At 35.0% G+C, this 17,484-nt stretch overlaps 1 protein-coding gene across 2 annotated transcripts; it reads right to left on the bottom strand.

The window, feature by feature from the left end:
* Positions 1 to 7,484: 7,484 nt before the first annotated feature.
* On the bottom strand, positions 7,485 to 15,625 carry LOC121868361. 2 transcript variants are annotated; one of them, XM_042368883.1, is made up of 5 exons: positions 15,527 to 15,619; positions 10,366 to 12,824; positions 9,162 to 9,329; positions 8,571 to 8,734; positions 7,485 to 8,425 (listed from the first exon to the last, which is right to left on the bottom strand). In XM_042368883.1, exons 2-5 carry the CDS (start codon positions 12,710 to 12,712, stop codon positions 8,402 to 8,404), a joined length of 2,703 nt encoding a protein of 900 aa, XP_042224817.1. In that variant the 5' UTR covers positions 12,713 to 12,824; positions 15,527 to 15,619; the 3' UTR covers positions 7,485 to 8,401. The 2 variants fall into 2 exon arrangements, with proteins under 2 accessions (XP_042224817.1, XP_042224816.1); XM_042368882.1 differs by lacking the exon at positions 7,485 to 8,425 and having other exon boundaries at positions 8,466 to 8,734; positions 15,527 to 15,625.
* Positions 15,626 to 17,484: the final 1,859 nt, after the last annotated feature.

The following is a 17,484-nucleotide window of genomic DNA, read 5'->3' on the forward strand; positions in this document are numbered from 1 at the left end:
AGTACTGTACTAAAGAGCACTTGACCATTGATTTTATTACAAATATTAGGCCTTAGTATTATTTCAGCACTGTAATACAAATCACAGAACACTGCAGGATAAAGGATATTATATCTATACAGTCAGAGGTACCAACACAACAAATACATGTATGTCTGTAAATACTTCCTCATTGGACCAATCGCCCAAGCGGCTAACGAGCCGATCATTGGTGAAGAGAATAGAAGTAAAAGTAATTAAACATTTTTTGAGGGATTTACCTGTCCGTACTGTACTTTATTTCTCTTGCCAGAAAATATTACATAAAATCATAAACAAAACTAATACAACTTAACAAGAAAACTACAGTAAACTGCTCATAAGCCTTATAATATCCCTTATTTACGGAGTCACACTCATAACATCAATTCTATCAATCTTATCCACTAGTTAACTAAGATTGTTCAAACAGCACCATATCTAATACAAGAACCGGTCAACTGGGGTAATCACTCAGATGCAGAAGCTGGTGTGGAAACAGACACAGGGGGCAGTGTAAAAGATCTTTTAATATCAGAACAAAATTGCACAACTTGAAAATTCTACCTCATATAAATCCCTTTTAATTTTCAAGGAACATAAAAAAATAATTAAATCCATAAAACTAACAATCTCTTTAAATGTTTTGACTATTTCTGTGCTAGTTGTTGAATCCCTCCCTAAACTTAATGGGATTTCTTTTGTATTGTGAGTTCTATTAATGCATTTAAAGTAATAAAATTACAAAATAATCTAAAATAATTTTACAGTACAGGAATTAATAACTAACAGATAAATAATGACCTTACAGTATGTACTGTAGTTACAAAATTACGTAAAGCAGTAGAAGCTCCGGCACAGCATCTAAGTACATTTGGTGACAAAATTATTTTAATGCATTCTCCAATTACCAATTTGACAACAAACACACGTTACAATAAACACAAACTGGTTTACATGTTGATACATTCCTTTACAGTTAATTGAATGTTCCTGAGATCATTGCTCCTCACTGTAAGTTTGGTTGTAGAACTGGTATCATACCAAGACCATAACAAAATACAAGTACAGTCCAGTTTAATTACTGTATTATTAAAAATGTAGCTGAAGGACACAGGTGACACCAAAATAAATTACAGTATACAAAATATAATTAATTCTCTACAATTAGGAAAAAGATTATTAAAAAAATCAAATACAGTCAGTCCTCGACTTACGACGGGGTTAGGGACAGACGACCAGGTCGTAAGTCGAAAATAATATAGAAAATCTAAAATGGGTCTCTTTTTCTTCTCGGCACCACGAGAACTCTAACTTTTATGCTTGCCAGCCATTTTAAAGGGAATTACAAACGAAAATTTTGTCAGTACACAGCGCGATCACTAACGTCGGGACTCGAAAATAAGTAATTTGAAAAATATTTTATACAACCGAGGCGGTCGTATGTCCGGGTGGCCGTAAGTCAAGTAAGTCGTAAGTCGAGGAGTACCTGTAGTATAACAAAATCAAAATTAGAATTTCATAAGGTCATTCATCATATTTTTATATGATTTTGAGAGCAGTACAGGTAACTTTATACAGTATTGTCTACAAAGATGCTTAACACAAATACTGTACATATACTTGATCAAGACAGAAAATCAAGCTGTGTTTGTAATACACATACTGTACTGTACTGTACACAACTTCTTCAGTACAAAAATATATATATATATATATATATATATATATATATATATATATATATATATATATATATATATATATATATATATATATATATATATATATATATATATTAAACAGCTTGAAAATGTAATTCAGTAATCCAAGGATCCATATACAGTGGGGTATGCTATAACGAATCTAATTGGTTCTAGAACCTTGTTCGTTATAGCATTCGTTCGTTATAGGATTAATCCGTTCCAGGCCCCCAAATACAACCACTTAACACTGAAAAATATAATATAAAATTGTAAAAAAGTGCATAAATATGCATCTAAACCCCTGAAATAAAGAATATCATTAATACTTGTAATAAAAAAACAATAAATTAGCAAAAAAAAAAAAAAATTAAATAATGTTCGTTGTAGGAGTTTCGTTCGTTATAGCATTCTCAATTTTATAGGTAAAACCGTTCGTTATAGGAATATTCGTAGTAGGACCCGTTCGTTATAGCATACCCCACTTAATGAAGTCTTCATACTTTAAATTCCAACATTGGATAATTTTTGCATTGTTCTAAACACTTTTCGAACATTTTTTTTTGTATATATGGACGGATGGGTGAAGTTAACATGACTTTCTCCCTGCACATTAAGTGGAAGGATAGAGCCTTTTGTGTTACTGAAAGAATTTGATGGAATTTAATAACTATTTTAATGTAATAAATGAACACATTTTATCTACTTTATTGTTTATGCTACTTACAGAACTATGATGGTACAAATAAATTATAAACATTGATTTTACTTCCTGAAACTAAGCCACATTTTACTTTATTCAAATAAAATATCACATTCTTCAAATTTATTACTGCCTTCATTTGCCACAGCTATAATGAACACACCCAAGTCTTTGCTTGTTCAAAAATCTAAACTACACAAATACAGTACAATCTTCCGAATCACTACTGACTTCATTAAGCAGTAGTACAGTATGTTGTCACTCTACATTGTGAAAAATTGCTGTATATTACATTAAAAGTATGTGGTCCTCAAGGTATCTAATCTAATAGTGGATATAGGTTGCAAAATCACTTCAAGGTGCTACTGTAGTATACAACTGATATACAGTACCAACAATATATATTCCTTAATATATATTTACCTTAAGACTAAAGACAATCTATTATGGATGAACAAATTAACTTAATGTTGCAGCCCTTTTGTCACAAAGAAATGTTTTATCGTATACAAAAAAAGGGGTATAGAAAGCAGAAGTATATTTCCAAGTGGTTACTTCATTTTTCTAGAGCTAGGAACAAGTATTCGGATGAGCACACTTATTTTAATTAGTACAGTATTGGGGGAAAATAATATGTTTTTATATCAGTTGGTCTCAGAAGTGTTACTTTTATACTGTACATGGTGGGACTTCTCTAGAACTCTATTGAATCATGAAGCAAATACATTACACCATATCAGAAATAAAGTGAAAGCAATGAGAAAGGTAGGAAGATGAAGCTCCAGGCAGCAACGATGTGCATGTATAACTGGAGAGTTTAGTTTGTGTTAGGTGGTGTATGGGGAAGGACAGCATACTACTGTACTGAGTAAACCTTGGTTGTAAGAAATGACAGGGGTAACCAAATAGAAATCCTGGGCCCTCTTGTGGGGGATATAAAAATGACAGTGAATGATGAAAAAGTCAATGTTGGTCTTGACAAGGATGAAGAAAAGGATATAACCAGCAGTATTTTAGGACTATCTTAACATTTTAAACAAAAGAGTAACAAACATGTACAGATATACTATTTCTTGAACAGAGAGCAATGAACTATTTCTTAATGCAACTTGCAATAATATCTATAATTTGATTCACTTTAACACTGAAGATAAAATGGTTCAATCAGTTGTGTGAAAAATACTAACTATACATACCTGTACAAAAGCTTTTTCACACAACTGGGCTACTTCATATTGAGTTTGGTGAAGGGTTATGATGATGTTTGGTTCTGTGAAGCAATGGGGCAACATTAACCTTGTTGATGACCTGACTGTGTACTAATTTCCATTTTGTACATGATAGTGTTTGCTTCAATGAACCTGATGATTCAAACTCCTGAGCACCATTAATAGGACGCGTTGTGAATTAATATGGCAGTAAAGGATTCACTGTGTATATTACATAAGCAAGATGAGGATATGAGCAAATAGGTACTCAGTGCTTCAGCTTGTTATCTCTCACCTTTTGTTTTCTACATTCATATTTCATCACTGAGCCTAGTACTATACAGTACTCCTCTGTGGTGTCTATACAATTTGAGAATGATCTAAGAGCAGTACAGTGTGTAAAAGGTTAAGAAGTACTTGTGTAAAACAATGTCTTACACACAAATAGAATATATCAATGACCCCTGAAAATTGTGGTCACCATAAAATAACACTAACACTACAGTATTATGAATATTTAAACAATACTAATAATAACACAAGTTTGCTCTCCACACACTAAAAATTATTAAAATAATCCACAGCCTGATTCCCTTATTCACCTTATACGTAAAAGTATTAAGGAAACTTTTTACAATCTTTAGATTATGTGAATTCCCCTCCTATAAACATAAGTGTGTGTGATCATCATTTACAAATTAACCATCTTGTGATGCTACATATGATACAAATTAATTAACTTAAAGAAAAACAAGCTGTTCTTTACATTACACGAATCTTCCAGTGTCCTCCAGTCAGCTGTTTATGGTACAATATTGTCATAGTCTCCTATAACCTTGTGCAAAGTTTGATGAATAAACTTTGGATGGCTTCTGTAATGTGTGTAATGATGGAAACCCTCTGGTTTCACTGATAAAACAAAAGCCATGGGTCTCACTGAAACTTTGGTCAATGTCTGTTTTTTTTTCAATCATACAATTCACTTCCTGCCATGGTGTTTAGGAAGGGTTCCACTTCTTGATTCTTAACAATAATCAGCTAGTGTGTTACATACAGTGGTACTTCACCAACTTGGCAGGATACTAGCCCACTAATGAGTCATTCCATCATTGGCTGGTACACTCGATGATAATTTCATTTACCTTTGAGAGTACTTCCAGTATAAGGAGAGAATCCAATTCTTCATTCCAGTTGGGAAATAAACTTATGACCAATTGCTTTTATGAGAAATACTATACCAACTGAGCTGTGAACCCACCTATGTCAGGTTTGGAATTAATAGAACAGTACAGAATCTGACAATCTTATCACCCTAAAGATTTTATTTTAAACATAAATAATTATAGAACAGGTACATATCTCTCCATATAGTTCATGTAGCAGAAGGCCAGTTAAACAACAGTAAAACCTCACCCTCAGTTTTCTTTTCTATATGAAGGTGAAGTTATCTTGCAGGTCACACTGTAGTTCATAAAAGACAAGCACAATATTTTCAAACTCTTTACCACAAACCATAATTGTGGTATCAACACTGCTGGATGTTGTATAAAAGTAACAATTTCAGTTGCAGTACACAATTAATTAACAACAGTGCCTCTCAACTGAGCCACACTAAAATGGTCCCCATTTTACAAGGTTTGGTATGCTGTGGTCATAAATAAACAATGGCTAGTTTTTACTCCTTATATGAAGGCAACATCTTCTCTTGCTGTGGTTTACTACACAAGAAAGTCATAACTCAGCCATAAATTACTGAAGCAGGATCATTTGGGAAGGTGGCCCATAATTCATTCATTCCTTTACACAAGTTGTGTCAACTTTTGTGGAATTTTATTACAATTTGTTAGACAAGTTGGTTCTAGGAACTTATGATTGGAGACAAGTGAAACATTTGTTTACAGACATACACACAAACTAAAAGCTATCCCATCCACTTCCTAGGGTTGGGGTTTGTATTATAAGAAAAATAAATAAATGCTTGGGTAGCTTTAAACTATGATACAGTATTACATATACAGTAAGTGGTGAGTTTCTAAATTCTTTCATAAATTGCAGGCAAGTGCTGTAACTAGGAAACTATAAAGGTTTCAACATTTTGTCGTTGAAGTGGCCCTTTAACCGTTAATTCTTGATGAGTTAATAAGGCTGGAACATGTAAAAGTATATAGGGTTTTTAAAAGCGAAACCCAACTGTCTTTCTTCTACTTATTAAGAAAATATATTTTGTACAGTTCCAAGTGTATATCACCGCAACTTAATCACTGTAGCAATGAGTGTTAAATGAGGACGGAGGTTATATTAAATAGCTCTTCTAAAATACGTCCTGTTGGGGTTGAGTAAGAGTGCCTGCAATAGCCGGCTTCTATGTCCTGACCTAGCATTATTAGGGCCGGTCCTCCAGGAACTTACCCATCACGTGATGTGACCATGTCACCTCATAGCCAGTGGAATTTTATAGGGGGTGATATGATTATATAAACTTAATGTACTGCTCTGACATTTATATAAAAACTGAGGGGCTAATACATCGTTTTTCCCTATAATTGTCTCAAGAATACACCCAGAAAATCATGAAAGAGTTTGGATAAATCTCCCTGTATATGTATATACTGTAGTGCAGGTATCCTCCACAATATGAAACGGTTGTTTCCTGAAAAACCATTCATTAAGTGAATTTTCATATTGCAAATAAAAGAACATGGGAAAAATTGGGCTACTTCCTCAATGACAAGAAAACCCCAATATCATAACCCAAAACATGAAACACTTTAAATACAGTATACATTAATAAAATACTATCTAGAGGAAATTATGCAGCTAAAACCATTGAGGAAAGGCTAAATGAAAGTTTAACACCGCCAGTTGCATAAACACTGGCTATGTGGCCTCGAGCCTCACCATAGCAATGCAGCCCGGCTAAGGACAATGCCTCTGCCGATCCTTAGCAATGCTCCCCCTCTCGCTTTCACAAAAAAAAAATGTTAAATGTATTTCCTTTATGTTTTTGACCTTAAGGTACCGGGCAGTTATTTCTTTTACTTTTTGCACATTATTTATGTAAAATTAAGTGCACCTGCAATAGAGTAAAAAAATAATAAGAAAAGTTATGTTTATCTACCCAAAATTATGAGTTGAAAACTAACGAAAACATAGCCCCCCCCCCCCATTTCATCCTGCTAATTCTCATTGGAACCCAAAGAAATGTTCATTCCCTTTATGTTTTTTATTATATAATTTATTTTTACATATTCTCTATGTAGGATTGTGTGTGCATATAACTAAATAACAAAATACGAAGAAAGTTATGTCTATGTACCCTAAATTACGAGTTGAAAAATAACCATGACATAACTCACACCTCAGCATGGTAGGGAGAGGGCTAGTGGGGATGCGGCTGCCCAGTTGACTCCTGGGAGTGCGTGATTTGATTTTTTTTCCAGAACCCAAATTTATCTAAGCGGGGGAAGCTTTCATAACATTTGCATAATTCTCTCTGAGGAAGGCATAATGCTGAAATGCAAGAGAACAAATTTCCTGCTTCATTTTGTGTCTCATAACTACCACAATTCACTCATATGTCATGAATCTAGTCAAAATATATATACAGGATATATATACAGCATATATATATATATGTATATATATATATATATATATATATATATATATATATATATATATATATATATATATATATATATATATATATATATATATATATATATATATATATATATATATATATATATATATATATATATATATATATATATATATATATATATATATATATATTATATTACAGTACTGTATATACTGTATATGAATAAACAATATAAAGCAAATGCATTAGCAGGTATAACTTTAAGCAAAATCAAAAGTACTGTAGTATACTGTACAGTATATCAAAATTCTTTCCTTAAAAATACTAATGTTCTTATTGTTTTAGTCTTACATGCTTTAATCTAACATGTTTTCTTATATGTACAGTATCAGATTTGTCAGGTAGTAAAAAATATAAATTAAGTGTATACTATACTATTTTCTGTGGCATGCCCTACATATGATTACATTGTTACAGCTGTTTTATTCAATACTGTACGCATTGTATATGCTGTATACAGATAAGAAAATCAAACTAACCCTACAATTCTCTACTAACTAAATGAAATCAAAAGCACCTAAAAACACCCACATTTGATATTTATGTACAAAATCCTTGTCTAAGCACTGCAAATAAAATATTGCAAGATCATTTAATAATTTCACAGGCAAAATTTATATTTATAGTACCCTGAAACAAAAACTATAATTCTAAATACTATTAGCGATTTGGAAAATTATCCCTAAAAATAACCTTCCTCAGTGCTGCTACAAGACTAATGCATAAAAAGTGCTTAACTAGGCTTAGCAAGTATAGTATGGTATACATACACCTCAAATGCAACGTGTAGCTAATTAATGTATGTACACTACCAAATACCTTAATTGCAAAGTGCCATTATTATACATATATGTCTTAAATACTAATAACTCTTAGATGTGAACAACATTTCTTACAAACATTAACTTGTGACGTAGTTATCATCAGACACGTGCGTATAAATGTTAAGGCTTAAGACTAATATGTAACTACATTAGCGGTTTCATTAGTAAATTACAACATGGTAAGTTAAGTATAAAACATAAATTCCTTAGCTTATGACTCCAGTGTGTCAGGAATCATTTGTATGGTCGCCTTTGATTCATTTATAAAATAAATTTATTTCTTACAGTTGCCTGAGCTGCTTTACCTGTTGAAAAGAAGATGTTATGTGAGGAAGAAAAGGCTTAATATTGTGTTTAAAGTAATTTATCTATAAACACTGTAATTATGAGTACAGTATAAAGGAGATGTGGATTATAAATGATCAGAAATAACAAGCAAGGAGGACTTACGAGTATATTGTGAGCAACATCGGGAACAGCATTATTCTTGCACCAATCATTTATGTGTGAGGCAATTTCCTCTTTGCTATTTACATGGCGTGAACCAATCACTACCTCTGTCACCTTAGCTCGATTTGTGCTGGTCTTGCTAAGCCTGAACTGAATCATCTGACCTGCAATATAATAATTTCAGGATTTGCTGTTACAAAGTACTGTATCACTCATATCATTAAAAAATAAAACCTCTCAATTCAATTCTTATTTTCATTAAAATTTTTGAACATAATAAAATTTAGTTTGACAAAATATTATCACAATATTAAAATATTGAATGGTGAAATCTCTTCGAAATCAATACAAAATCTTACACTGTAACTTTAAAATCTGGTTCTTGAGAAGGCAGTACTTATCATGAAAGAAAGGGAAACCTGTATCCTGAATTTCTGAAATTATGATTTATGTAACCCTTAAATCCCATAAAGCTGATATCAACACTAAATACTGTACTGTACTTCTGGCACCCCCTGCCTCACCTACCCATCCCCTCTGAGCAAAGGCTTAAGTTAATACTAAGAGTACTGGGGGGATAAAAGCACTCACCATGAACGAGCACGTGCCAAAGTTCCACTTGCCGCAGACTGATGCCATACAAAAAGCAATGATCTCTGTAGAAGTAGTGCTGAGTGCCATCTGTTGCCAGGAGCTTCCCCATGTTGCTGTGAACTTCCACCACCTCACCAGTATGTAGGGTTTGCTCATTTGTCTCATCTGCATCATAAAAAACCTCTTTGTCATTAAAAACACAAAAAGTTTTAAATGATTTTATAATTATCTAAACATTAAACACCCAAGCTTTTTTTGACACAAAGATTAACCACCCTAATACTAACCTAACCCCCTATGTAGCAGTACGGTCGTTAATCATCAGGTGAAATAAGCTGGGGTGTCTAATTATGAAGTGATCCATCCTATATGTTTAACCATTCATTAATAACATTATCAAAACGTGTGTAGGAAGTTGCTTTACCAATTATTAAGAAAACAATAATATTCTTTTTAGATTCACCAATGACTGAGAAAGTAACAAAACATTTTTTAATGTTTCAAATACTTAAACATACAGCACTTTAATGATGTAAACTGCTACAGAAATGAGAATTCTCAAACCAATACGGTACACAATAAACAAGTGAACACTTCTATTACACAATACTGTACCATTATGAAGCCATTACCTCAATTTCTAATAGTGATTTCTATGATCTATCATTACTTAGCCTTGTAATACTATCCATCACTTGTGTACCTACAGTGTATGTATATTGTACAGTATATCTGCACAGTATACCTATACTGTATAACAGTACAGGTACAGTTGGGGACAAAAGTTTGCTCCCCATGGTGAAACTGAATCACGGGAATGGGTCTCCGAATTGACTTACCCTAGCTGTTGTATCTCGTTTGGAGTCAATGCTGCTTCCTTTTGGGAGGGAGCAAACTTTTGACCTTGACTGTACATTCTGAAGTGTACATATACAGGTACACATACATGCATTGTCTAAATACATGCTGAACAGTACACCTGCATTGTTTATAAAATATACATGCTGAATCAATGTAAACTTGTAAATAAGTTTGACTAAATATCTATCTATCAATATCCATCTACAGTAAAAACAAAATCTTTTCAACAGACGTTCAGGTCTATTCATTATATGAACTGCATTCAGTTTTAGAATATAATTTACATTCAAAATTAGATTACTGTCTACTGTATAATTTTTTTTTCATCAAATCTTCTTACCTATTGAGGAATATCCCTTATCAGATGAAGTATTACTGTAAGAGAAACTGGTCCTGCCAGGTGAGGTACTGCTCACAGAGGAACAGTTACTGGGTAGTGTGTTCCTCAACAAATCTGTGCTCACTATAGTACTATCATATATGGAGCTGATGCTGTGGTTGGACATGAAGACATCAAGTGATAAGGTTCCATTATTCTTTGGCTTTCCTTTTTCTAATGTAGAGTTGATGGAGTTGTCAGCACCCTTAGTAACATCACAAGAAACTTTAAAATCATCTGGCTTAAGTAAATGTTTTTCAGTGTCGACAGCTTGGTTTAGCATATTTGGACTGATTAAGCCGATATTTTTGCTATCACTACAAACACTTTTTGGCCCCAATTTAGTACTACCTTTGGTCTTTGTCAGCCCTGGGGGGGACTTGTTCTTTACCTTTTTACTCTTCAAACGTAAATGAGTGATGGATACTCTAGCATTGGCCTGAGATCCTGGACGAGGAATAATCATAGGCTTGGCACATATCCATCCACAAGTGGCGAGCAGCCTCACGGTGTACCCATTATATTCCTCACTTTCAATCGGAAGTACGTAAAGATTACAGCTCTTAACATACACTGATGGAGGTATGTGACACATTTTAGTTAATGGAACACGATCAAAGTACATCCGCTCCTGTTTGAACTTAATGAAGACATCACCATACTCCATACTCAACCACTTAGCCACACCCAAGCCATCTCCATCTGAGCACAATTCCACGATGTTTCCAGCAAGGTGCCTTCCTGAATATTCCACGTCATTAAAATGACTGATAGATAGGTCTTGAAGCTCTTCTGACAGGCATTCTCTTGAAGCTTTCTTACAATCACCTGTCTCATTTTGAGGATAGTTGCATGGATTTTCTTCCTCTTCACTGTTTTCTGTTACAGGTTTTGATGTGTTATTGGTAAGATCAATATCCTCATCATCTGAAACTCTGTCACTGGCATAATCTGATAAGGACTCATAATGTGAACTGTCACTGTCATCACCTGTTTCACGATATTTGAGGGATAGAGGAAGCTCACCACACTCAACATGTACTGCTTCCCATTGCACCTTCATTCCAAATACCACCTTAGACTTTACCTTACGTGCATAAACTTCACACTTGTTGACGTGAGCAATGAGTAGGTGCAACTCCTGACAGTCAATCTTCTGACCTTCAAAGTGTAAATTATTTGGGGTGAATAAAATACCACTAAACTTGGGCCCCCAACCCTTATATTCATATATACGTAAGATTCCTCTCTCCTTATCTGCCCACCACACGTAACCAATAATGTGAGAGATTATTCCTTGTTTGCAATTAGTCAAGTCTAATTCACTGGAACAGTTCTTCAAGCCATATAAGTCTTCTTCACTACTTCCCTTATTGTCTTCCATGTACAATAGTGAGAAAGAAGGAACAAACCCTACACTGGAAGGGACATCACCAAACCATGCCACTACTGCAGTGTACTTTTCATTCACCATATCATCTGAACTGTCTGGCTCCACTTCTCTGAATACAACTTTTAAAGAAGTCTTTTTAGGAATTACTTTACTCAGGATTTGCGATGGGTTAATTTTCTTACCGTTCACATATATGATGTCTCTCTCAACAGTTAGTTTTATGCTACTGCCAGTGTCTAGCAAAACTTTTGTTTCAAAACTCTCATAGGCAACAATGGAACCCCTTATCAGCATTTGTCCTTCACCAATGTTTACATTTGGTACATCATCACTCCCTACAGAACAAATCAATGAATCTTCAGGTAATGAATCAGGTGTTGGAACTGAAGAATGCAAAGAAGTATTTGGTGAGTTCTGTGGAGGTTTGGATGTGGTATAAGTTGGAGGATGAACATATAATTGTTGTGGCTGAGAAAGATACACTTGATTCGACACAGGATGTTGAAAAGCTGGTGGTGACCTTGTCATGTAAGGCATGGGATAAGATGGCATCCTTCCTGCTGGTGGATTTGAGTAGGACCCTGTGATTCCACTTCTGGTGTATGACTGAGACACAGGCATGCCATAATAATGTCCTGAGTTATACTGAAGAGGCACTGGTGAATGGTATGGACTCATGTTACTAGATGGGGCACCCTGATAATATGAGGTTGGTGGTCGTACATTAAAGGCAGGTACTGGGTAAGTGTAAGGGGGCCCCGGCACTGGTATGTAACCCGCTGGCATATAACGGTAAGGAGGAGAGGAGGGGTATTTACCGGGTGCCCTCTCATAACTGTTCCTATAGGAATACATAACAGAGAATTTAAGAGATTGTCCTTCCATATTTGCTTTACTGGCTATGCACTTGTTCATCTTCCTCTCATGCTAATAAAGTTCAAAATACAACTTTTTTCATGCAGAAGAAATCTTAACAGTCCTTCACTTATACAGTACCAATACTTCAATTGATATGCAGGTTAAAATTCTGAAATAAAGAAAAAGAATTAGGAAAACTGATAAAACTAAAAATATGAGACAGATTACTCTGTATATACTGTACTGTACCTATAAATGAGACAAATTCAGTGAAGCCAGGATATGAATCTGATGAGGCTATGCCAATTGTTTCATACAGTATCTTCACTGCACAAATAGAATTTAGTGGACAAACCTAAGGCTGGCATCAGCACTGATAAAGCCAATAGCCCTAAGGAAAGTAACAATTTATGTAAAAAATTTGTTGCATCTAAAATTAATACAGTACCCTGATTTATAACAGGGTTGTGTTACTTTAACCATATAAAAAGAATCCAGGAAGATCACTCGAACTAAATTACGAAAATCATAATTCCCCCACCTTTTTATTTCTTAATATGCTAGGGGCAAGAAAGAAGTTTCTGATAATAAACTTTACGATGATTGTGCCCCATAATCAGCAACTTGAGAAACATATTCTTGAAATGCCCCAAAAATGGAAAGGAATAAGTTTATGTAATATTATTTTTATGACATTTACCAACGTGAAGGTTAGTTTGGTCCATTTCATGAGACAAATTATATAATATGTATATAAGAATCTGATGCTTCGGAAAGGTCCAAGTCTCACCTAATGTCAACAACGGTGCTCGTAATTATACGCAAATTTAATTCAAGATTACCCTTATTTTGTCTATCTTTTGCCACAATATGAAAGGTACAAATTATAAATTCACACCTACAGCTTCTGACCAAACAAAAGCTTACCTCAAGGATAAGTTACACTCCACCATTCGGAAAATATTTGTTTTAGAACCGCCTACGATTTAATACTCAAGTTATTTCTTCTTGCATTTAAAAGGCAGTGGATATTTTGCCATGACCGGTTAAGTTCCTACTAGCCCTATTCTACCATGAATGCAATCTGATTGGCTAATCGTCCATTACCAGAGAACACGAGAACTATATTTGACCATGACTCTGGCGGCATTTGGCATTTATTTCACCATGAGTCAATCGTTGTGTAGCTGTAAACATACTTAATCATATTTCTGTTGTGCATGGAAACTTATCATTCTAAAAAAGGCGACATTTACTAGAACCTAACAGTACTTGACCAAACCAACCAAAGAAACCTACCTAACCTTACCTAACTTCCTAGCCGGGGGTCGGACCCCTCGTCATATTGAACAGAAAGTACTTTGCCAATCAAAGTGAACTCGGGGTAAAATAGCGTTAGTAGGAACTTAGCCAGCCATGGCAAAATATCCAATACACTTTTAAAATAAAATAAAAATTTGTTTTTAATCTACGGGGTTTCATGGGCGAATGCTTCTCTTCTGAGCTTAGCCGTACCTCCTCATACAATAATGGGGCAAAAGCGACATAATGCTGTTTAATCAATCATGAGAGACCAGAAATTTGACCAATGCAATGGTGTTTCCGCCAGTCAGCTCAGTTGACAAGTTGTCGAGGTCCCAGACATGCACACACACTCTCTCTCTCTCTCTTTCTCTGTGATATGATGACTGTATGCAGCTACTTCCTAAGTTAGGTTAGGTTGGGTCAGTAAGGTTTTTATGAATTTTACACTTAGTTTCTTGGGTCCAAGTTAACTCTTAAGGGATGAGTTGTATCTTTCTTATAGTTCAATTTCCCCGAGATGTGAATGTGAAATTTATTAAAAAATTGAATTATACAGGTAAACATAATTCATCCCAAAATATCGTGGGCGGTCCTTAATCAATATTGACCCACTATTTCATGCGGTCCGACTAATTACCCAAATGTAGCTGCAATGAAGTCAAATAATGGTCCTACATGAATAAATCGGACTGCTAATCACTTCTCGACTAGTATTTGGTGTCACAAAGTCACAAAAAATTGGAAAACTTACTTTAATCTGAGTTAATAGATCGCGTGCATATACCGAGGGAGCGAGTAATTACCCAAATGTAGCCGCAATGAAGTCAAATGATGGTCGTACAAGCGTAAATCGGGCTGTGAATCACTTCTCGATTATTATTTGGTGTCATAAAGTCACAAAATATTGGTAAACTTAATTTAATCTGAGTTGTGTGTTAGGTTAGGTTAGGTACATGCACTTGATCTATTAACTCAGATTAAATTAAGTTTACCAATTTTTTGTGACTTTGTGACACCAAATACTAGTCGAGAAGTGATTAGTAACCCGATTAATTCACGTAGGACCATTATTTGACTTCATTGCGGCTACATTTGGGTACATTTGGGTAATTAGTCGGACCCCTATTCATGTACTGTGCTGTACTATGATATGATACATATTGACAAAACTTTCCTATGGCGTATTTCAGCATAAAGAGACAATTTCAAACTAAATCAAGGGATTAAACGAACCACCAGATTACATACCAAGTCACAGCGACAAACAAAACAGGATATAACTTCCTGTTACTATCAGTTATTTGTGTAAGACATGAAGCGCCCTTATTTTCAATAGTTTTGCCGATACATTTCCTGAATTTAAATACAGTATAACATGAATCATAGAGTGTTCATATCATAATCAAACATAATTATCCTCGTTAAGGGAACACCATCAAAATGTCATTCTTTTCACGTTTTCTGTCCACCATACTGAGCTAATACATCTTATCACCAAACTTAACAACACTTAATATATCTATCACATTTACACAGAAGTTACAGAATTATAATAATGGTACTTACAACATAGCACAGAGTATATCTAAACACAAACTAAGTCACTAGGAATCACTACTGCTGTTAAAAGATATTCCTTGGAAACGTGTTGTTGTTTATTTCACGATCTTTGATGTTACATAGGTTACCACGAATAGCAAAAAAGAAATCTTATTTTTCTGGTAATACACCATAACTAAATTATATATCAACTTATTTAAGCGCTAATATAATATTTATAGTAATTTAAAGTAGTTTATGGCTATCTAATTAATAATAAAAACAATAATACAAAAGAGGTCTTGTTCGTGGTATTTTACTAACAGTAATAGTGTTTATTCTGTTGTTCCCGCCCTTAAACCTTGCCATCGTGGACTCAAGTAACGTCCGCTCTGGAGGATAAGGACTCTTTGGCATTGAAGTATTATATTTATTAAAAAAAACGCATTGGAAGTATTTATTACAGAATATTCAGTTTGTTTCTTCGGGTGACATTAGCGATATTTTGAGAGATGAAGCTTAGTATAAGAACCCTACCCTCGGAGAATGGACGAGTTGACGGTCGGAAGTTTTCGTAAGATGGCAGGTTAATGGGTAAAGAAAACACTTAAATTCACCACGGTAATGATATTTTTTTCAATAAATTAGGCCAAAAAGTGTAAAAAATAAGGGCTAAAAGTTGCTAAAAGTCACGTGACTGCGAAAAGCTCTGTCATTGGTTGTGACGTTACTGGTTGGGGTGAGCTCCCTAGCAGAAGACAACCAGCTGTGGTTGTCCTGTAGTGGATTTCTCCCCCACAAACGCTGTTTGTTGCTGCGTAGCCGACCCCGCGAATTCCCCAGTGTATGCCTCGTGGTCTGGGTCAACCAGCGCCGCCATACATCACGGAGGTCAACTACTAAGTCACGCCTACCCCCCACTATTTAAGACCTAACCTCGTGGTGATCTCTCTCTTTCTACCTACACCAATCAGCCAGCAACACCTCCTCCTCCTGCCTGGCGGCCCTCGCTCCCGCCGGCGAGCATGGCGACCCACAAGCTGTCCTCCTCTGAGCATCCTCACCAACCAACTCTCTTCTAGCTACAGCCGCAGCAAGCTACACCACCTCCGCCGCTGCCTGGCGGTCCTCGCTCCCGCCGGCGAGCATGGCGACCCCAACCCATCCTGAGTGTGAACCAAACATCACCATACCTCCACAGTCCAACCTTCTCGGCTGATCGGCTCTGTAAATGAATGTTTTTAGATAATTAATTGGGTTTTATTGTGCAACACAGTAATACTATTTTAAATATATAAATATTACTAAGCACATAAACTAATTCAATGGATATTAGCTGCACATACAACAAATTTCTTAGTATAAACATTCCAAACAATATTGGTATTATTTTGGTTTTGGTCATCTGGGGAACCTTAAGATTTTAACTATGGGATTAAGTACTTTAAACAACAAGACACATTATCTCTACAGGATTTCAGTCGCAAAACATTTTTTGAGTGCATAAGAAAATTGATCATATGTTACTTTTTACTTTTATCCTCTCCACCACTGATCGGCTCGTTAGCCGCTTGGGTGATCGGTCACGTCTCCGTTACTTTTCTTTTTCCTTTATCCTCTTCACCAGGGTATGATGAGTTTTAAGGTTAGCTTAATATACATCGGTAAGGGGGGAGGGTGAGTAGTAACTCAAAACTAGTGATTTCCGATAGAAATGAAGGTCTAAATAGTTCATAACACATCGCAAACCATCAGAACAAAGTCTGCATGTACAGGGATGACCAAAACTTAAAATTACCCAATATAGCCTATCTCGAATCTAAACATCAAAATACTTATGGTAGTTAAAATAAAATTTTACCCATTAATTAATATAAATGATGATATATCCCAGTGGTTCATTGGTGAATCATCAAAACAATAACAACACTATGTTGTCATGTTTACCTAGCACTAGGCATTCTCAAAACAATGTCATTACTTCT

The sequence above is a fragment of the Homarus americanus genome, unplaced genomic scaffold (genome assembly GCF_018991925.1).
Source record: "Homarus americanus isolate GMGI-L3 unplaced genomic scaffold, GMGI_Hamer_2.0 scaffold19318, whole genome shotgun sequence".
NCBI classification, from domain to species: Eukaryota; Metazoa; Arthropoda; class Malacostraca; order Decapoda; family Nephropidae; genus Homarus; species Homarus americanus.